This window comes from Glandiceps talaboti, chromosome 15, assembly GCF_964340395.1.
Source record: "Glandiceps talaboti chromosome 15, keGlaTala1.1, whole genome shotgun sequence".
NCBI lineage: Eukaryota > Metazoa > Hemichordata > Enteropneusta > Spengelidae > Glandiceps > Glandiceps talaboti.
In genome coordinates this window covers 19715939-19740219 of record NC_135563.1, presented here as the reverse complement: position 1 = coordinate 19740219, position 24281 = coordinate 19715939, and the positions used below count along the sequence as shown (strand labels likewise).

Sequence of the window (24281 nt, the reverse complement as noted above, 5' to 3'; positions counted from 1 at the left end):
CAAACTGTGACAAGCTGTGTCATTTGTATACTGTTATCTGGTCTACCAACAGTGGTGGATATTAAAGTTTCCATTCAAATTTATTTAAGAGTTAGGGCGGAGTGTCCCCATGCCATCGCTTTTGTAGGCATGTATTGACGTATGTATGAGCAGTCGTAATGTCCGACGAGTGAACTCTCGGTGCTCATTAATATTCATGAGGCAAACACAAGTAGCCGGCCAGTATATAACGAATTTGTACATTTCTTCACAGAAACTCACCTGGTAACAAGTCCTTAGATATTTTTTCCGGAGAGTGAAATTGTGAGCTGAGCAAAGTCTACCATTCATATACCTATACGATGTTATTACTTGAGAGTTCAATTTTGCCGTCGGTTCTGCTGCCGATGATATTACCATGTGTGTTATTAGTGTTGGCATTTAAACTGTGGTCGATCTATATTGAGAACACACGAGATATGAACTGTCAAGCCCCACTGCCTGATGGCAGCATGGGTTTACCATTCATTGGCGAGACGGTACAACTCGTTCTTCAGGTAAGAACAATCTGCTTAAAGCATTTCACAAATTGGACAGTAAATTTACACTAAGGGACATTCCGAATAAAAAGTCTGACTTTTTGTGTAATTCCTTCAATAACACCTTTGTACGCTTGTACACTCACACGTTTTTTATTTACTTTACTGACAGCTTTTTAAATATGTGTTTGTTTTTACTTACATGTAATTCAGACATTCGAAAAATTCAAACTTAGGTTAAATTAATAAAACATACGCGGTGAAATATTTGAAGTTTATACAAGATTGTAATTTATCTTTGTGTGAATAAGCTAAACTTCATATAACTCATGCTGAAAAGCTAGGAAAATGTAGTTTTTCATACAAATGAATCAGGAAAAAGTTCATTTGGTATTTTTCTACATATGCAATGAGCCGAAACTGTGTATATCTCGCGTAATAATATTTCACTGTACCTCTTTGTTCCCATCGTCAGTTCATAAGCGTGATACCTGTACTGAGCACGTGCGTGTACGTATTCGCTATTTATGGCTCCATTAAACTTCGCACTAACTTTATACTTGCAATTCCACGAAATTGAGATCAAGGCCACCAAATGCTAAGATTGACCCTGGAAAGGTTTCATATTCCTTTATTTCAAATATACACTGAACAAAATACCTGCCAGATACTGTCACTTTTAAGTATCGGTATAGTTATTTCATTTCAACCTTGAACTACATTTAGGGACATAACGGTCATGGCGGCGTGTCAAAGTGTTGTGGCTGCCAGCTTGACGATGCCATAATTTTTAAAGGCCAATGAAGAATCGTGACGTCACCAAGTTTCTAACTATACAAGCTGTGTATACGTACATGAATTGTAAAGCAATACTCGCCATAGCAACCGGCATCTAGTACGACTGTCTTCTGGCATCGTTAGAACAGTTGATTACTTCGTAGGAATTTCCTGAATATTTTTTGATTCGTATATTAAATTACGTCATCGGACCTTCTATATGTTATATCTTAATACCAGGTTTGAGTTCAGTCAATTGCAAGTAGTGGTTAAGTGTGTTTCAGTATAGGTACAGTCGAGCGAGTACTTCTGAATATGCAGTGATGTCTACACCTAAATACATATAAACTCAGCTCGTGCCCCTTCAATGCATCTATACCAGTCTGCTTTATTTGAAACATAATATATTTACAAAGCAAGGCTAATGCAGCGACTACGACTTGGGAAACTGAAATATGCCCATACATGCGGCACACGTGATGATACAAATGGTTTGGTAGCCACGTTACGAGTGTATGTATGTGAGGAGTTAGGGGAAACTCAAGAATTTTCGATCGGATTTTTTACTCCATAACCTTTCTAACTTTCGTGCTTGATTTGTAGCTTTTGAAATTGAAAGTCCGTTTATAGGTGACAATTCAAAAATTAAAGATTGCTTAGATAATATATGATACTGACACCTTTTTTTGAGGGACATAGTCATTATCGCGCCCCGTATTATACCGTTTGCAAGCAGGACTACCAGGGTACTGGATGTTTGTCACTGAAATCACAGACACGTTTCTTCCTTGTTTATGCTGAAATACACTACGAGAGCGCTGGGTGTTCGTCACTGAAATACACTACAGGGCGCTAGATGTTCGTCACCCAAACGGCTTTTGCGTAGACTGGTTGCTATGTATATCCACGTTATAATAAGTCTATACAATTAGTTACTCAAACACAGAGTGGGTTGACTGACGATAAGCAGTGTGGTCCCGGACACCACACGCAGTTGTCATATTATACAAGGCGGAATGCTTTTAAAAGTAGCCTCAGACTGACGCATCTTTTGATGTGTCCTGTTTTAGTGTAAATTGTCGCATAAAATCCTCACATCCTAAGCTCTTACGACCTGGATTCTGTCTCAAACATCCAAATGCTTTGTGTGTCTCAAACAAGAATTGTGTGCGCCTTTTGTGACAAAAAGAGTGTAATATAAAAACCATCTAAAACATATTCATGTCTAATAAATTGTTCATATTTCTCCTCGTAGGGAGCTGAATTTTACCGAAAGAAGTATCTGAAGCATGGTCCCATTTTCAAGACACACGTACTCGGACGTCGCGCAGTTCGTGTAGTCGGTACGGAGCTAGTACGCCAAGTACTCCAGGGTGAGGGTGACACAGTGACTATCTTCTACCCCCAGTCCGTACGCACACTCCTGGGAAGCCACTCTGTTGCTACGTCATTCGGTAAAGAGCACGAGGGACTTCGTAAACACTTATCAAAAGCATTCCATATCAATTATTTGTCTCGGTACATACCATACATACAGAAATATACAGATGAGGCTATAAGCGAATGGTGTGAACAAACTCACGTTGTTGCCCAGGACGAGTGCCGGACACTGCTGTTTCGAATCGCTGGTAAACTTCTATGTAACTTTGACTACAGTGAGCATGAAACAAGGTATCTGTCTGGAGTCTTCAAAGATATGGTCGACAATATGTTTTCATTACCCATCGATCTGCCGGGTACCGCTTTTAATAAGGTAAGTTATGTTAACTGTATGTATGTATGTATGTATGTATGTATGTATGTATGTATGTATGTATGTATGTATGTATGTATGTATGTATGTATGTATGTATGTATCCGTGCGTGGGTGTACTGTGAGTGAGTGAGTGAGTGAGTGAGTGAGTGAGTGAGTGAGTGAGTGAGTGAGCGAGCGAACGAACGAACGCGCGTGCGTGTGTGTGTGTGTGTACGTGTGTGTGTGTGCGTGCGTGCGTGCGTGTGTGTGTGTGCGTGCGTGTGTGTGTGCGTGCGTGCGTGCGTGCGTGCGTGCGTGCGTGCGGTTATTGAGTGGGTGGGTGAGTGACAACCCAAGCGAACAATTCAAGCGACGTGGATAAAGGAAGGAGGAGGGAAATGATATATCGAACGAGGAAATGAAAGACTCAATGGAAGATGGCCACCGTACAGGTGAGAATTTGACAAAGAAATGGTAGTAGGAGAGTACGATTTGTACCTGAAGCCATATAATTGATGAAAACCTATAGATAACAACTGAGTAATGAGATGCATGTCTTTTGCTATTATTTATCCTAAGGCTTTACGTGCTCGTAACATACTACTCAGTAAAATAGAAACAAGTCTGAAGAAGAAACAAGAAAACACAGACACAGAGATGGAATTTGTCGATGCACTCAGCCTTCTTTCTCAAATCACCACTGATGGAGTGGAAGCCATAGAAACTCGCCAACTGAAGGAGCTGGCGCTGGAGTTACTCTTTGCTGGTCATGCGACATCATCCAACACCGCAACGATGCTATTGGTTTGCTTAGTTAAGTACCCACAAACCGTCACCAAACTCCGTCAAGAACTAGAAGAACACAACCTGTTAGATAACGACGTGATGTTGTCCTTTGAAACATTATCCAGATTGAAATACGTCGGCAGTGTTATCAAAGAAGTCCTCAGGATGTATCCTCCTGTAGGGGCTGGCTTTAGGAAAGTCCTACGAACTTTTGAACTTGGGGTAAGTGAATGATGCGATGTTTTTAAATACTAACATTTTTGTCTGGTTCACTTATCACTTTGGACTGTGCCTGATGTGATGTGATGTGATGTGATGTGATGTGATGTGATGTGATGTGATGTAATGTAATGTAATGTAATGTAATGTAATGTAATGTAATGTAATGTAATGTAATGTAATATGAGGCAATGTAGTGTGATGTGATGTGATGTGATGTGATGTGATGTGATGTGATGTGATGTGATGTGATATAAAGCACTGTGACGCTACCTTAGCTCCAGGTGTCCAAAATCGCGAGACCGTTCAACAAGTGTGTTGCACACGTGACGAATGAAAGTTACTCATCAAAAAGTACGTACAAAAGAGCACAGAACTAACAAAAGACTTTAACAGACGATTACGTGCCCCAGTTCACGATATGGAATCTAGGGATTTGATGTTTGTGTCATGTTTTTGCTAGCTTTTACGATAACATTCCTTTAACTATGTTTCAATGCATGGTGTGACACTTATAAATTGCACTCTTTCGTCAAACCCTTTCACTGACGTCATTTAGTTCAAGCATGCACAATTTAATGCGTGTTCGTGTCTGGTGATGCGGAGGTCAATAGCCTGATGTCGTGTCTGCATCAATGCATCATTTATTGTTTGAAAGTTAATGGGTGGATATTTCTAATCACATTGTTTTGAACGCACCTCTACTGAACACCACATTACTCACTTCGTTGAATGCAGCTAGGCACGACTTCTTTATGGCTTGTCTTTTAAAATGATAATATGGTATGCAGGCAAGCAACTCAATTCATGACCATGAAAAGATTGTTATTAGTTACTATGAGAGTCTCAGATTATGTTCTTTTGGTGATTTTTATGTGACGCCAGTTTCGATTGTAGAAGTACACCATGGGCGATTCTCGAACCAAGCCCCATGGCACCGCATCGGAACATGCATGGCTATGATGCACGAATTGTGACCTTACCCATGAGTTAATGATTTGTATTCAAGTAACGCGACACCAATGTATTTTGCTTCTGTGTCTCTCTTTCATTTTTTATCATCGATTTGATCTCTTTTCGGATGGTTATGTGATGATGATGATGATGATGATGATGATGATGATGATGATGATGATGATGATGATGATGTTGAGGAAGAGGAGGAGGAGGTGTTGTTGTTGTTGTTGTTGTTGTTGTTGTGGTGGTGGTGGTGGTGGTGGTGGTTGTTGTTGTTGTTGTTGTTGTTGTTGATGTTGTTGTTGGATGATGATATTTATTTGTCATTTTTGGTAATATTTTCCTGGTGTTATTTTTGATCTATATTCATTCTATTATGATTGCAGGGGAAGCAAATTCCGGCTGGCTGGACAGTGATATTTAGCATACGTGAAACTCAAATGTTGGCTGCCAATTTTACGAAAGCAGACGAATTTAATCCAGATCGCTTTATGCCAAACAGGCAGGAAGACAAGAAAGGTGATCGCTACTCATATGTTCCATTTGGTGCCGGACCACGAGGCTGTGTCGGTAAACAACTTGCATTTTTAATGCTCAAAACCTTTCTAATTCAGTTGGTAAGGAGATGTCGCTGGGAAGCCGTCAGCCCAGAAAACTTGGCCATCCAGCTTCTAATGACACCGCACCCAGTTGACGGTCTCCCTCTACGCTTCACCGGACTTGATTGTAACGCCAACGTAATTGACTTCAAGAAGACGGACGAGGATGCAGACATTGCCTATTAGTGTTGAAAGACTGATCTGACACAAACTCATTCAGACTTTTAATATGGCTGGTGTTTTGAGACTAACAACAGACATCTGAATAAATTGCTCTTACTTCGTTAGTATGCTATTAAGCATGTCTGCATATGCCACTTAAAGTTCAACTTTTTACCTTTATCAGACATGCGCAATATACTCTTTTGAACTTTTCATTGAAAGCAATACTTAGTCTAGTATGTTCAACGCAACGGAATAGACAAGTTGTCTACAAGGGATGACAACACAAACATTCATTGTTCATTGTTTTTCTCTTTTTCTTCTGACGCAACATCTATATTTTAATACAATTAAATATTATATAAAATTTGAGAAATGAATTTGACGAATGACACAATGTTCGAGTGTCACAATCCAATGTATTATGTTTGGGTATCTCGTTTAGAAAGAGAAAATCTAGATACATTTTAGCAATCGACGAGTTCAAGAAAGATGTACTGTCAAAACGTCTAGATTGATATTTTGGAGTACCGATTCAGGCAAGGTTCTATGAATGAAAAACTCATAAATATGTTAGGATATTTATATGCCAAGCCAATTTCCTATTCTTTGTATGTATATATTTATTCAAAGTTACTTTTTCTTCTGTTAATTTGTCAAAAAATAATGCAAGTTTTGAACTGTTTAAATTACGTGTTTTTTTCAATTCGCCAAAGGTTTTTATATAATTAAAGACAATTGCTTATATAATATAGTACAGTGTACAAACAGTAGGTTTTTTCTTTCTAATGTGCGGATGTATAAGAATGGATATGAATTAAACCACACGCACACACACACAGACAGACAGACAGACAGACAGACACACATACATACATACATACATACATACATACATACATACATACATACATACATACATACAGACACACACACACACAGACAGACAGACAGACAGACACACATACATACATACATACATACAGACAGACAGACAGACAGACAGACAGACAGACAGACAGACAGACACACATACATACATACATACATACATACATACATACATACATACAGACACACACACACACACACACACACAGACACACACACACACACACACACACACACACACACACACACACACACACACACACACACACACACAACAACAACAACGACGACGACGATCTAGCATCTGTCTAGCAGGCGTGTGATCGGCTCGAACATGCTAGGTCCGAGCTCCAAAGTTGACATCTGCAAGTCAGAACCAGTAGGATTGATTTGAAATGGGAAAAAAAGAAAGTTAAATATTGTTTTTAAGTGCTACATAAAACGTGCCAAGATGTGTCTCTGGAACGTTGAAAATTTGTTGAATAAACGTCAGATGAAAACACTTGTTTGCACAGCATGTCAGACGTCAGTTTCTAAATGGTCTCTCCCCTAGACTACAACTATATGTCGCTGTTCTTCTTGCTGATACCCTGCGATATTACAGCAAATACTTCGTGATATTTGTCTACATTACGTATTTACAGACTAGGGAGCTATGACTCTAAAATCGTGTCTGAACACGCCAAGTTGTCCATTTCTTCATTGTCTTTTTTCAGGGGGAAGGGTTCCTCTCTTCAGTAAAAACTCGTAAAAGAAAGGGTGAACATGAGATGACGTGGTATACCAGTACATGTGGTATGTCGTCAATACAGCTCACATTGTGTTACATCCATTACTTATATAAATATGTATTCATAAAATATTTTGTAGATCGAGTTTATCTATATCCTAAGCTGCGAACTTACACTCAGGATTCTTCCCACGCGTAAATAGATGTAAAGTTTACATAATTATCGCGTTAGTGCCAAATTATTCAGAAAATCCCACTGGCGTTTCTCAGCATATTGCACAACGTTCGTGTGTACACTTCCATTTTAAATTACTACCCTGATATACCCCGTGTCTTTGATTTGTGTTCATAAAGCTGTCTGGCTTGCTGTAACGGCGGCATGGTCGAATCACGTGACGGTGTGACCGTAAATTGAACCCAGAGTCTCAAGCACTTTCACAGCCTTTTACTTGTCAAACTAGTCTGAGATGTCTCTCTGTCCTACATCAAAAATAGTAACCGTTAAAAGCTTTAAAAGACTATGGAAATCACCTCTCAATGAAAATGGAGAAAACAAATATGTGATTTCAAATAAAGTTTTGTACTGTCTTTTACTTGTTCAGTTACGATCATCGTCTATTTAACATGTAAAGGTAGAAGCATTCTTGGAAGAAGTGTGGTGTTTTACGGTGGATTTACTCATGGAAACGTAAACAGAAAATGCTGGATGAATAGACAGCAATTAACTAATAAGAGTCGCAGACATCGTCAACGTACAAAAAACATTCTCGTCCGATTTGAAGTTGTTTAGCTACATAGCGTGTTAGGTTAACGCCCCGCATTGTTCGATGGGTAAATACGTCATTGATTTTGTTACAATAACACGAATAATGACCCGCATCTCATATTGTACAGCCCAGACATTCTTTTTCGTTCACGTAGTGCGCTGTCATTCCCCGTCGCTAAGTTTTCACAGCCTCGAGGCCTCGTGAACGACCACCATAACATTACGCCATCCAACAAGCATGTGTCTGCACCGTCAACAAACCCGTTGTCCCTAGTAACCAGTAATTGGGTCTGCCGCCACTCCTAGACTAAAATAACATTTGTATGATTGTTTGCTATTTATTGAGTTTAGTTAACAAAATTGAAAGGTGTTGACTTGGCAACAGTCGCACAACGGTACACGTGCAATGGTGTGAAATAGGGGTCAGTTTTACACAATAATGCTGGCGCAATAAATACATGTAATATTAGCAACGAGGAGAATTTACGACGCGGAAGGGGGGCGGGGGTTAAGAAGAAAATATTTCGATCAAAAATGTTTCGCAGTCTCCCCCCTCCCCTTCGCCCCCACCCCCGAAATGAACCCAAGAATTTCCGCTGCCGCCCCGTAGCCGCCCCTTGGGTACTTAGATTGTAATATTTGTAATTATACAGTACCCTTCGTGACTCTCATTTTCTCCTCATCCCCCTGGCGTAAATTAAGTCCATTCCCTTAGCATTCACCTTACAACATACATTCACACGTACTAGTATGCTGAGCAGCTTGATCAATAACATAGGTGCTAACATGGGGCTATTGGCCATGACCAGCCTGGAACGTTTTACGAACTTTACTTTTATGCAAATTCTGTAATGTATCGCTGACACACTCCTCCCCTCCAATAAAAGGATATGATACAGTCTTTTTAGCTTTGAATTTCCCTTCCTCCTCCTCTTTATCAACACCCCCAACCACCACAGATTACTACACACCGGATACTTAGTATAGAAGTGTCTTAATTACACTGTATATACCATGGTTGCATACTTGCATGTAATGTGTGTGTGTGTGTGTGTGTGTGTGTGTGTGTGTGTGTGTGTGTGTGTGTGTGTGTATGTGTGTGTGTGTGTGTGTGTCTGTCTGTCTGTCTGTCTGTCTGTCTGTCTGTCTGACTGTGTCTGTCTGTCTGTCTGTGTGTCTATGTCTGGCTGTCTGTGTATATGTATGTATGTATGTATGTATGTATGTATGTATGTATGTATGTATGTATGTATGTATGTGTGTGTGTGTATGTATGTATGTATGTATGTATGTATGTATGTATGTATGTATGTATGTATGTATGTATGTATGTATGTATGTATGTATGTATGTATGTATGTATGTATGTATGTATGTATGTATGTATGTATGTATGTATGTATGTATGTATGTATGTGTATGACATACACATGACATGCATATTGTTTTTATATATGGGCTATTTATGACAATGGACCACTAATAACTATTGCTAATTCTTAACACTGTATTTATGTAACTATGTGAGTCAACTTCACTTTAGAAATACAAGGATGTTCTTAAAATGATCGGCCACTCTGAATATCCCAAGCACTCGGTACTCAGAGATCACCTGCATTTAGTCAGATTACAAGGTATCTACTTAGGGGCGAGATCACTATTGTAATGTAGGATAAAAAACTAAATTTTTATAGGCCTAAAAAAAAGAATTCGTTCTGGTCATGACAATTTGTCGAAAGTGGTGCGACGACGCGATTTTTTACAATTCTCAACAAACCTGTCACTCAATCTACTATTTATGGCGGTTACTGTTCTTTTTATTTAGTACTTTAGAACAAGTGTGTATGTGAGGCAGATGTCATTTGCTTGTTCATTGTTGGCTCTACAGTTGTCTTCACTGAAGTATTAGGTTGTTTTTGTGTTTCTCCCCCGGATCTACAGACTGCATGGGCTGGACAAACACGAAAAAAAAAAGACCGACGCGAAGGTAATTATTAAAGTGTTGCGCGCGCTGACCAGAAACAATTATCTTTTTTTGGCCTTATGCTTAGGCCTCAGACCCCCACCCCAACCCCAACCCTAAATCGACCAAAATTGAAAATTGCTTCAAACCGCACAATCAATTTCAAATCAGTATGTAATAGTATGAAGTGCTATGAAGTATGTCGTGAGTAAAGAAGATTGTTATACTTCTTATTTTACCATGCATTTACTGGATCAAAAATTCTTCTGTTTCTCAATTTGACATTTTTTACAAAAATATTTGTATTTAGGGGTATAAAACATCCATTAAAAGTAAAATTGAATTTTTGGATGAAAACTAATATATCATGTAGGCTAAATGACATTGTTTGTTTGAAAGCCACTTATGCGCAAATATGTCACAGAGGGCGCATTACAGACCAGTCGAAATCGAGTATTCTTCAGCTTTATACATATACCCACACGAATCCTGCTACTACAAATGTATCAATGTATGCTCTATTATCTTAGAAGATAACTGGAGTTCTTTCCATAAACTTATGGGAAATATATTCCAAGTTAACGTTGTGATATTTAGTCTGTAGACAAGGAAAACAACAACATAAGAAATACTACACACTCCTTGAGCCGTTTGGTACCAGCCACTTGGTACATCCGAATCAATATCGTCAGCAGAGTTTTCGTGCCCATGAGTGGTTGTCATGGCGATCACGGTGCTGAGACATTTTGACAACAGTGTTCAAAGTTGGAAGAGCTTCAAAACAGCTAATGTTGAAGTTGCTAACTACTACTACAACTACTATTAATCTATATTCAGGCACATATGATACTTTGATGGTTACATCCCTTAAAACAGCTTCTTAACACTTGTTAATATCTATTATCTGAGCGTGAATGAAAATGAAATATTATACATTTTTTGTATTCTGAATGCAGTCATACGATATGTGTTTACATTCTCCCCATAATACATCATAGAGGGCGCCATACTATCTCGACTGGATTGCCGAGTATCTAGATTGTAGACCGATCGATGTACACAGAGCCAATTCAAGTCTTGGGGACAAAAACGAAAACAAATCATAAGGTGACGTAAATATTCAGAGGACACGAGGATTAAATTTTACTCACCAGTCTGTTCCTGAAATCATGGAGAAGCCGCCAAACTAGATTCACTGTCTTCAAAAGCTCCACAAGGTGTTGTGTCCACGGCATGGCGGTACAAAATAAAATGTACACTAGTCTAGAATAATTCTGTATTTGTGTTGAATATTTAATAAAAAAAATTATTTAAAAAAAAACAGAATACATAACATATGTTGGTTTAAAGCGTTATTTTTCAGACATGTCTCAGACATAGATGCAACAATTGCAGCGTGGTTTTTGCGCTTTACCCATTAGTATTATACGTTACACTACTAAGTTTTAGTCCATCGTGAATTATATTGATTTGTAATGCTAGGATATCACGCGTATTTCACACTCACAATTCACGTTGACAGCTACCATGTCGTATAGACGGCGCCCTCTTTGGCCATTTTTCATGAAAAATGTTAGTATTCTCTAAAAAAAATTGAGACACACAATACAAGTACTACCATCGGAAATAAATCGGACCAAGTTTAGTTCTTTAAAGTATAGATTATATTTATTGTCACACTTTAATAGGCACTTGCACCAGAAACCGAATGTCATGTCAATAATATATGGCTGTCTAAATACAAACACTACATATTAACTCAACTGATTTGAACTTTTGCAAAGTTATTATCATGCGTTTGTAAAGCAATATATTACGATAATTCAAAATATAAATGTTAGTGTGCTTCCATATCTTACTGTATGATAACCCCTGGGTCCTAGCTTTGGGTCTGCTTAAGACACTTTCCGCTATACGTCATCATACTATGTAATCAAGTCAGTTTATCTTGACGTCACAGTAATGTAGTCTGTCACCTGAGTCCATAAAATTACATTTCATTTATAAATTTGATGTTACAGTCTTACACTTTATCAAATTGATAACTAACTAAAGTATCAGGAAAGGGTATAGTTTCATTCTAATCACGATTGTGTACACTTAATGATTTGAAACCAGACAATTTTTACATCAATTAAATCATAAAGGGCACGTAAGAAACTTATGTCATTTTATCAAATTGTCGTTTCTATATCAAACCATCTTGACTTGTCAATGAATACCTAGTCCGTGTCACGACTCCCTGTCTATCCCTTGACGAACTTGTGTGGGAAGAGAAAGATCCGAAGCCCGCCCCCTTGCGGTCGGAAGAGATGATATCGTACTATAGGTAAGGATAGTCTGGTCCCCTGCCCCCTTTCTACCGCTGCTGGCGCTACACTCACGAAAGGAGTCAGGTATGGGCCACTTAATGCATGGCTGTGATTGGCCATTACTATCGAGTGTGCTAATTGGTCAAAAAGTTTATTGACAAAAAAAAAAAAAAATTAAGCGAAGTCCGTCACTCCCACAAACTACACTTGTTGCTGTGTTTATTTTCACTGGGTTTTACTGACAGTGACAGCCATGTTGCTACGACTCACCAAATTGAACTTTACGCGTATACGAGCGTCTGTACTGTTGATTGGCTAGTGATGTCACGTGGTAGTCCGACATTTTTGTCAAGATCCTGACAAAAATGGTGGCCCATACCTGACTCCTTTCGTGAGTGTAGCGCCAGCAGCGGTAGAAAGGGGGCAGGGGACCAGACTATAGGTAAGGAATGCATGAATTCTGGGTGAGAGTCCTACCAGTTACGACGCATCACTCAACATGCCTTAGTACGCTTTAGTACATTGAGTAGTTGAGATAAGAAAGTAAAGTTGATTTCAAAACTAACATAGCTAACTACTAAACACTATAAAGTTATTTAGGCTGCCTCTTTTAATGTAGTTCCATCAAATGTAGTATTCGGCAAAGTACTTTAAAATAAATAGTCGACTTGCTTGCATATAAGAATTGGACGTTTCAAATTCAACCGGTTTTTCCGTTACTGTATTTTCCTTCATTGCAATGTAGTTTTATTATCTACTAGAAAGAGCAGTAATGGAAAGGGTATATCAAATTCCCTGTCTGTAAATCTAATGCTTCCTTTGTAACATAAGTACATAGAGAAAAAAAATTATGATCTGTCTAGAATAATAAATGTCGTAAGATGTACATTTGATATTCATATGAATAATGCCAACAATTAGCTGTTTGTAGCAAGTGTGGTGGTGAATACATTACTTCAAGAAAATTCCCGAAGATTAAATAAAAGAAGTAAATATGAAAATAAGATTACACAACTTATCACAATCTTGTTAAATGTTGTGACTCAAATTCAAAATAACGGTATTTCCGTCAAGATGCATCATACTGGAAATAAGGGTTGTCGTCTCATGGTTTCATTAAGGTCAAAGGTTAAATTTAGCTTAATCAAATTTTTGTATGCACAATAATTTTGAAAAAGCCAATTTTTACGTAAATTCGTATATTCCTACCATTTCTATATTCCAGTTTGAAATAAAAATGAAAAGTTTCGGAAAATTACAGAAAAGATTTTGTTCTATAAAACTTTTGGCGGGAAAAGAACTATATTTCTTTTTTCCCTCTAATTTATACGATATGAGTTTGAAGTGCAAAATTTTGACTACAAATCATAGGTCAGAAAAATATTTATGTTGTAGCTCAAAAATAACTTTGTACTTGAAATATATGTATGTCGGAAGATTAATACACAAATAAAATGTAAAACTGTTGTTTATTTTTGTCGGCGGGAAATGGGCAAAGTGGCCGGTGTGAAACATTTAGCGGGATAACACTCGTGTCTTTAACTTACAGCATGGGCAAAGTCCTGTGCTATAAAAAGAAGTAGAGCAACTGTACTGTTGAGCTATGTCATATGCATCATTGTTGTAAAATAGGCTATGCAATATCACGCCGATAAAGCACATATGCATCGTGGTATTTATTGGGTGACATGCCATTAATAACCCTGTCCAATAGGACATAACGTATCATCAAATTGGAGAAGTTGTTTGGGGTGAAAAGTATGTGATTGATAGGCCCCTGAGTGTCCTGAAGTTGATTGGAATGTGTCCAAATTTACCCTGAGAAGACCTGAGACGGTTGAAAAGAAGTTATGTAGAACGGAAGCAACATATTATCGTCGGTGGCAGTGCACCAACACATTGGCATGGTGCCAGTATCAATAACGTTTCTTTACCCCTTGACAGGTCCCAAAATCTGCCGAATTCTGCGCAGGTGAAAGTTGCATATGTAGCCTATTGTAGGCCTATAGGCTCGACTTGAAAGTCTATCCTCAAGTGAGGTATACAAGAGAAAATCCCCGAAAATGGTCAAATACCAAAACGACCAAGTCTGCCACCCGTTTTTAAACATGAAAGTAAATCTTCATACACAGTTGAAAAAAAGTCAAATGCTAAATATTTCAGAAGTGTAATATATCATACATTCTGTTGTTCAATTTAAATATCAATACAGGATTAACCTAAACCAATTTTGATGTTTCGCGGTATATTTACTGCTTGCTGACACCTTAGACGAGGCCTAGCACTGTAGCATTTGTCAACAGCGAAATTGTCAACGACATTGCATTTTGCCAAGCCAATTCTATTTCAGTTGCAGTCAGCTTGCATAAATCGCACTGGTAGACCATCTACTGGTAATGGTGACGGCATTAAGTTTATTTTAATATTGTTTGGATGAACCAACTGCCATCGACAACCCCTCACCAGTTCAACTATGAATATCTTCAGCATTAGCAGAGCCAGTTGTTTGCCGATACAACCACGAGCTCCACCACCGAATGGAATGAAATTAAAACGGTCACCATTCTTGTCTTCGTGTCTATTCGGCATAAATCGATCCGGATCAAACTTGTCCACGGTGGCAAAGTTTGTTGCATGGTTATGCGTCTCCCGAATGCTGAAGATCACGGCCCATCCTGCTGGAATCTGTTTTCCCTGCAAACGAATCGAAAACAACAGAAGCACGTCAAAAACTATGACCTTGTAATAATAATAATAGTAATGTAATATATAATATGTACACATGGTTTTATTTGCAGCTACTTTTCAGCACAAATGATTATAAAATGCATAACAAGATGGTGTCGATGCTAGGCTAACATGATCAATCAGCAAATACATGTATTGCCCAAAATCTCTCAAATCCCTGTCGAAAATTTTCACGATACACTTCATGAATTACAAAAAATTGCTCACATAGGTGGACGAAGCCATTGCAAGTTTTTTGTGCTATTTAGCATAAGAATATTTCATGACAAATAATATATCGTGATGATCATATATGTAGGGGGCAATATAATTCAACATTTGATTCATTTCATCAGTTTCAAGCATTGTTCTTTGAACGTATAGTCAAATTGTGTTGGGTAGATGTTACAGGATATCGTACGTGTTCAAGCTAGGGTACATGTGACGGATGGATGCACCGCACATGTAATCTTAGCTGTTGCCATGGAGACATATACATATACAATGTCCTACATAACAAAGTACAGCAGAGGAAACAATTCATTATGTGGGTCGAGAAGAAATAATGCTATCGGCTATATGTAAGGGTTTAAGAGCCAGCTCTTAAGTTGGCCATTCGGACGAATCGACCCCAGTTGGCAGTTCGGAACTATTCGATGAAAACAACTACAATAAGCCTTTGTCTCGACATCCCATGCAACTGCATTGTATACTGAGTACCTGACAGGTACACAAGTAAGTATGCACATGCGCAGAATGTGTTGAATCTAGCGGGATCAATAAAGTACGAGATCAGTAAGGCCAAAAAACTTATCAGGACATTCTGTGTAAAGTGGTACGACGACGCGATTTTTTTTTTGTTCTCAACAAACCTGTCACTCAATCTACTATTTATGGCAGTTTAATACTGTTCTTGTTATTTAGTACTTTAGAGCAAGTGTGTATGTGGGGCAGATGTAGTTTGCTTGTTCACGATTGGCTCTGCAGTTGTCTTAACTGAAGTAGGGGGGGGTTATTACAAAGAACATTCGACCTCAGATGACTAGTCGTGTGAGGTTTGACGTGTTCCCTCGATGACTATCAAAGTTTGCAACGCCGCCGGTGTAATAGTGTGGCTGAACGACAAAAAGAGATTGCAAAGGGTGACCTTTTGTCGAAAACAAATTCTGACTGATAGGTGGAACTAGTTTTTTTACCCACTGCACCAGCTGTTGAAGGATTGAAGAAGATAGCTGGAAAAAACCCACACGTAAAAGTGAAATGTGGCTATTAAGAAAAAAATACAGTTTATATCAGATTGTGCGAATTGTATGTTTCGTCACAACGATTTGAGAAAACATTGCGTACTAGGCATACAAAACTTCTAAATGCTGGCCCGATTTACGTCCGACATACCTGAACAACTTGGTTTCGCCCGACTTACGTCCAACATACCTGTGCAACTTGGTTTCGCATTCACATAAAACGAAAATATAACGTTAACATAGTAACGAAAATTATCAGTAGTAGAGGAACATAATTGAAGAAACTCTGATTCTTACCTCAAGTTCAAATGTCTTTATGACTTTCCTAAACCCAGCACCAACCGGAGGTGAGATCCTCAAAACTTCCTTGACAACCGAACTGACGTATTTTAGCTTAGAAATGGTTTCCAGAGTGAGTTGTTGGTCGTCTTCTAAAAGTTCATTGTGTTTTAGTTCTTTTCGGATTTTCTCTACGACATCGGGGTTTTCCGCTAGATGTAGAAGCATCATGGTAGAAGCAGAAGCTGACGTAGTATGGCCGGCAAATAAAAGCTCCAACGCCAGTTCTTTCAATTGCTGAGTAGTCATCGTATCTCCATTGTCATCCGTTTCATTGGAAACAAAACGCAAAGCATCTACAAATCCTCCGTCGTCATCATCACCATCATCATCATCTTCTTCATCATCATCATCTTCATTGCTCATGTCACTGCAAACTGCAAACTCACCCTTCCTCAAATTAGCTTCAATCATTTCGTGTAGGATATTTCTATTCCTAATAGCCTGTATTAAAACGAATGAAAATGACCCGTTTAATCAGGTGTACATCATACGAAAGGCTTTCATAGCTATACATGTCTTATATACAATGTGGGAAGTGCCAATTCAGTTTAAGGGCTATAGGCAGAGTTACACCTTTTGTGTAAATTTGCTCTATCGAAATGAACCTTTGTTATTTTATGGAGGCATAACGTATAACCGATTTTGATGACGTATACAAGCCTGTCAGTGAAACCAATGCCATCAACTGTGTTACTATTAGAAGACGATTTTGACTCCATCGTGCGTCTATATTGTAACATTATAAAAGAATTACTGCGAAAATCACAAACCCTGAAACAAAACTTCGCCTGGTTCCACAAAAATCTCACTAACATTGCCACAGTGTTTGTCTGGTCAGACAAAATATCCCTTTGATATTGTAAATGTTCTCGTCTGGCTCGACAAAAATCTAATTAATATTTCCACATGTTATCGTCTGGCACAACAAGAACTGAATTACAATTGATACATTTTAGTCAATTGACTGTCTCAAAAATATCAAAGAACGCACCAAACCTTAGGTTTACCAGGCAGGGACATATGAATTTGGCGTTGATCTCCTAAGATAATGGTAGCTCACGCAAAGAAAATGTAACAATATGGGTAAAGATGTTTGTCAGGCCAGATTGATGAAATGCTGTTGGTAAGATTTTTGTCAAGTCAGATGATAAAATGTAGCTATGTTAATGAGATTTTTGTGGAGCCAGACGACGTTTTGTGTCAGGGTTTATCATTTTCGTTGTGTTTTATCAAGGTTTTAAACGGATAAAGTAGTTTTCCAACGTCTCCCTATTTCAAGGCACATTTTTGTCGCGTTGATTTCGCAAAAAAAAATCCTCGAACAAATGGAAGTCACATAATAGAAGAACTTTGACTTTATGTCAATAGGTTTTCTGGGATTTTAGTTGTGCGAAGTTGTAGGGAAGCGTTTCTGGATGTTTGTTCAGATTGGTTAAATGTGAGTTGATAAACTTTCTTGCGAAGAATACTTGTGTGTACGGCTATAGACAACTAAGTTACATGCATACTATATACTGTCAACTCCGACAAGTAGGGGTGCATATCGATTATAATATTACTACGTACATTCTCGCGATTGTTATTTTGATAACAATTAAAGTAACAAACATTTCGTATGTACATCACAACCTAGTCCGTGTTACGTGTATGTACACGTTGGTGTACTCCGTACAATTTGCCTGAATTCTTACGACCGTTCTGTTTTCGGGGCCACCAGCGTTCGTCAACAGACAAAACGTTCATGTAAACAGTATATGGTGACTACGATCAACGCCTATGTCACCATACCAATATTGTTCCGGATCCCATGTAGCTGCATGCAGCTCAACGCGCCAAAATCAGCATTTATTTTGAATTCACATACCTTATTAAAACGTGTACCAGGGATATCGAGTGGGAAAGCAAACATATTATCCACCATTTCTTTGAATACCATGGCAAGACTTCTGGTTTCTTTTTCATCGTAGTCGAATCCACACAAGAGTTTACTTACAATACGGAAAACCAAAGCTCTAAATTCGTTCCCTGCTAACACTTCTCGCTCGATACACCATCTTTGGACAGCCTCTTGAGTATATTTCTGGATATAGGGAACGTAACGGGCAAGATAATCGACTCGGAATACTTTCGAAACCAGTTTGCGGATCTTGTCGTGTTCTTTACCGGACGAAATTACTATGGAATGGCTACCAAGCACACTGCGTACGGTAAACGGGTAATGAGAGGTTACGATGTCACCCTCTCCTTGCAAAATTCGACGTACATTTTCAGCGCCAACTGCGCGTATTGTTGGCTGTCCCATGATATGTGTCTTAAATACCCGACCGTGTTTCATGTACTTCTGACGGTAAAATTCAGCCCCCTGTAATCAAAATAGACCAGAGTGAGTGAGTGAGCGAGCGAGCGAGTGAATGAGTGGAAGAAATTGAATGAAATCCACAGAATCAACTTTATTGTCTTTTTTTTCAATCTACATTGTGGTACGAGGAGCTGAGCCAATTTGGTGAATTAGTTAATCAGCCGCTCAAACTTATACTACATACAATGTTGGCATAGATACAGACATGTCTAGATACTTCAAGTATATATATATTGATTTACGGGACAAACCGTCAACCTGTCATCTATGAATTCAGAATATGTGCCCTTTATATCGTTTGCACTATATGTAGGCCGACGGCAATGGCCTCTGGTAGTGCGGCTACTCGAATTTGTACCAGATAGACAATGGAAAGAAAGATTATCTCGGTAGCATTTCTCATAAACAGACATATCATACACAAACTCTCTCTCTCTCTCTCTCTCTCTCTCTCTCTCTCTCTCTCTCTCTCTCTCTCTCTCTCTCTCTCTCTCTCTCACACACACACACACACACACACACACACACACACACGCGCGCGCACACACACACACACACACACACACACACACACATATATATATATATATATATATATATATATATATAATATATATATATATCCACACGCACACAAACAGACAGACAGGTAAGTAACGTTTTCCAAGGCGTTTATAGTACAGTAAAGTCTATCTATTATAAATATCTTTCTGTTTTTCTGAAACCATATGCAGATATAATCTTATTTTATTTAATTTATAGTACAACCGGAATAATGCCTTACCTGAAGAACGAGTTGTACCGTCTCGCCAATGAATGGTAAACCCATGCTGCCATCAGGCAGTGGGGCTTGACAGTTCATATCTCTCGTGTTCTCAATATAGATCGACCACAGTTTAAATGCCAACACTAATAGCACACATGGTAATATCATCGGCAGCAGAACCGACGACAGAACTGTACCCTCTAGTACTAACATCTTAAATTATCGCAGTTTTGATCACAATCAACCTAAAAATAATAACAAGTGTATGTGTTGTTGGTAGGATGGCTTCTACGGATTTGTCGCAAATGCAACATTTATATACACTCTTATCGGCTGCTTATTTACGTATTTACGTGCTTCTGTTGTTTATGCATGCGATAAAGTTCAACCCGAGTTCAACTCTGAGGACCGAATCCGCCCCTTGAAAAGCGGTGCATGATTGTACTCCGGAAGTTTCCTATACTATATGGTTTAAGCCAAAAGGGACGTCAAAGTTCGGACAAAAGAATATTAACAATGCCCAGGTAAAAAGTTTGGCACCCAACAATATACCAGGTAAGGGGAAAATGCGTATACTCTTTTGACAGAAGACAATGAATTCCGGAAGCAAAGCATCCGGGTGGAAAGAAATACACAAAAGAACTGAGACGCAAGAATGGTTGATTGTTTGTCAGTGTTTGAATGTTGCTTGGTTTGTGTGGTTAACGTGACACGAATGTAATATTTGCTATGTTTTCAGGTAAATAGGTTGGACCCTTGTTATCAGATCAATTGCTCCCAAATCAGCACCTTGGATGAGCATTCTGGAGAAAATTATCCGGCGTCCGATGTGGCAGATACATGCAGCTAAAGTGAGGAGGGAAAAGGTGACAGTTCGGTGCACTAAGCGAAAACGTATATATATATATACTAGTATATATATATATATATATATATATATATATTAAAGGAGATTCTATCACAAACCGTGAAAATTGGTCAATCCGAAAAGGATACTGACCCCGGTATAAGAGTTGTATTCGATCAAGACAATGCCGCGTCTTGTACAACTATCCCGAATGTATCATTCGGAAATCATCTTCAAATCATCCAGCCCAAAGTCACATCTCACACACTCTTCAAACGTCTACGGACCTTTAAAGACCCGACAGGTCCAAAATGAGAGAAGAGCCATTCCATGTTTTACCTCCATACAACTGCGGCCATTACCCCCGACACTGCCAGAATACGATAATATCAAACCACATTAGTGGCAACTTTAGCTCAATATCGTTGTTTAATGGAAATTCATCGGATTGAACGTTACGGTAAAACATAAACTCACATGACCCCAGTTTAGAATGCTTCGACATGAACAAAATACAAGTAAAGGGTTGAGGGACAATATTAGACACAGACAACTTGAAGGTCACCTTGAAATTTTCGACATTTTGTAGAGCAAGTATCCATATAAAGGATCATTGTTGTGGACGCATTGAGATCAACAGAATGGTAGTTACTTGTCTGTGGTAGTTCGAAGTCTTCAGAATCGTGTAGAATCAATGCATTGTCTAACACCTTTTGGCAACGACAATACAAATGTAATACCTATTCAATTAAATTCAAAGATATATTATCAGTGTGCCAATCTTTTATATCAAAACACAAACGTTTTTATTTCACCCTGTTTAAAAGATCAGAAATGTTACTACATCAATATGTAGAATGGATTCGTTACTGATGCACATAATCGTATGCAATTTTTCCTCATAAATCAAAGATGCCTTGCTTTACAGGGTTGGATAAATCACAATATTTTTGTAGATGGTATAGATCAAATATTCCACACACGATTTCGTGTTAATACACATAGTCAATTTTTGAAAAAATTGCAATCCATTTAATATATTAAAACATAATAAAACCAGCGAATATGAAGAAATAATAATTGCCTCTTTGTTTTCCTAATTCTTATTACTGTTTGATTAACGTGGATGGATGTAGAGATGTGACCTTCTAAAGTAATATCGTAGGTCAGGCCAGGTGACGGTCAAGGTCAACCAGATAGAACCAAACACGTCTTCCTTATCACATTGGGGTTTATGCATTTCTAAAATTAAGCAAAACTATCGATCCGTATCGTGACTGAGATGACACAGTGTTAATAACACGACCTTCGAACAAATGTCATGCACTTCGCGAACCGTGCGTTTCCAAATTTGTCCTCGGTTGACGGTTTAAATTTCTTGACTCTTTCAACAACCATTTTCTCCCTTCATAAATAATGAACTATTATATGTAAACACTGCAGTGTACTTTGGGAATAGACATTGAATTGCTTGTCAACACTGAAGACAAATGAAGGGAAGGGTGGTGTCCCAAAACGTATATACTTCGAACGCTAGTCAATGAATATTTGATTTGTCGTGAGTTACACACTGTTACACCCGATAGTCATCAAAAGTCACATATATGGAACATTCCACGGCCGATTATAAAAAGTTATTGGAAAATAATCATTGACTTATATATGATCCTGGAATGTGATACAAATATTTAGCACAGTTTTCTTTTGAAGTCGCTCGGATTTTTCATTTGAATAACTAAAAATAAAGATTCTATTATTTCTACGATTTAAAAACTACACAATTGGTTACCATGGAAAATAATTAAAAGTAAACAGATTTCTGTCCGCGTCAGATTATAAAGTAGCAAACCGTGCATGTAATGTATGACGTCATTCGTGACCTTTCACTGTGAACCCAAACCTGAACGGCCTTCACCTTAAAATATAACTTTGAAAGACCTTGCGTTATCAACGCTGGAAATGGTATTCGTATTATGAACAAGAAAACTAAAGAGACCGTGTTGTTTTTCACAGTGGTCGACAACCACAATGAATAAGAAATTTATAGTGATCTTTAGCGGATCGAGAATTTTCCTCATATCACTAGCCGACTTCAAAAACATTAATACTGTATATAGTGTCCTGCAAAGAGACACTCGTGAAACCTAGGTTTACCAGAAATGCTGGTAACTAACTAATTAATGCATCCTGTGGTCAAATAATAACAACGAATCGACTATTCAGTAATTTTACCTCGCTGTGGCTGCAAAAGTACAAGTTCGGAGGATCAAAAATCTCGAAATCACAAGTTCAACCGTAATGTTCAGGGTTCCTCCTTACGTATGATGCTCGCGTTGACGTCCCGATCAAATATGACGGAGTTTGTAAGGTGAGACTTTTGAAATTACGGTCGGAACTTGAAAAGTTCCGATTTCGACACTTTTTGTGATCTTACCAGCTACTACTATCGTCAAAAAGATGCAAAATTAGTACTTATTCGATTGATTGCTAATATTTGAAAGCTTTGCATATCATTCTTTTGTTATTCGTAAAATGCTTCCGCACACGATATAGACGGGTTACACTGCTTTTTCGCAGGACGGTGTTGAGCTAAACGCGTGCACCGTCCGCAAGGACAGCGAAATGCGTGCACCGTCTGCAAGATTGACTACACAAAGCACAGTGTCCCTGACATTGACAATGACAGTGACTAAGTAGTGTATTTCGTCAGAGTCACGGTGCAGTGTAGGCCTACATATAATACAGTGTTAATACGTGTTCAACTAGTTTGTGTAAAACCCTCAACAAAACTTAATTTCATCAATCAACATGAATTGCAACCAACATTTCGACGACTAGCAGCCATCTTCATCTGGGAATGAGGCCATGGACCCTCCCTCCCCCCGAAAAAAAGGTCATGACCTCAAGACTAAAATATTGGAAGACTCAGACATTTTATTGCACAGCTGTTTATTGTGATGAAATTAGGTTTGTTGAATGTTTAGATACAGTCTTTACATATACATTCGAACTATAGGCGATATAAATACACGAAGTTATTGTGAGCTGAGGTGGAATGATGACAACAAACCGAACATTTAAGGCTGCTCCTATTCTCTCGTACTGTTTTTTATTAGATTGCCATCCATGTGGTGTCGGTCAGCCCTATAAAACAGTCTTCTGTGATTGCTGGCTCTTTAGGTTGGTCAGCCCTATAAACCATTCTTCTGTGAGTGACTCTTTTAATAGCCTAGGGTGACACTACACGTCGTATTTGCAGACTGTGTATATATGTTTGTAACTCTTTCGACGCGATACAGGGGGGGGGGAGCGTCCCAAATAATTTAGATATCAAAAAACGATCCACTATGACCATTACACACACTTTGATAATATGTAATACTTGGAAAGAATATGAAAAATGTTGGCGTTTTTCCAGGCACATTTAGGTCGGTGTAACCTTTAATTTTAACTAGGCTACGACGCCCTTTTTGTTGACGACCTGAGTGCGTATGGCCTGATCTAGGGACAAGCACGAGTAGGTCTCGGTGAACCTAACGAACTTTACTACCTCATTCACAATTGAAATAACTAAGCCGACA

The 24281-nt window shown here is 38.5% G+C and overlaps 2 protein-coding genes across 2 annotated transcripts; one reads left to right on the top strand and one right to left on the bottom strand.

Annotated features, from left to right (window-relative positions):
- The first annotated feature begins 273 nt into the window (after positions 1-273).
- Positions 274-6463, top strand: LOC144446610 (cytochrome P450 26A1-like). Its single transcript, XM_078136413.1, has 4 exons — positions 274-536; positions 2551-3048; positions 3610-4038; positions 5379-6463. Exons 1-4 carry the CDS (start codon positions 342-344, stop codon positions 5775-5777), a joined length of 1521 nt encoding a protein of 506 aa, XP_077992539.1. The 5' UTR covers positions 274-341; the 3' UTR covers positions 5778-6463.
- An 8298-nt stretch (positions 6464-14761) lies between these two features.
- LOC144446890 (cytochrome P450 26A1-like) lies at positions 14762-20066 on the bottom strand. Its single transcript, XM_078136736.1, has 5 exons — positions 19872-20066; positions 18593-19090; positions 17115-17169; positions 16684-17063; positions 14762-15109 (listed from the first exon to the last, which is right to left on the bottom strand). The coding sequence occupies exons 1-5, from the start codon at positions 20064-20066 to the stop codon at positions 14762-14764; spliced, it is 1476 nt and encodes a 491-aa protein (XP_077992862.1).
- Between the last annotated feature and the right edge of the window lie 4215 nt (positions 20067-24281).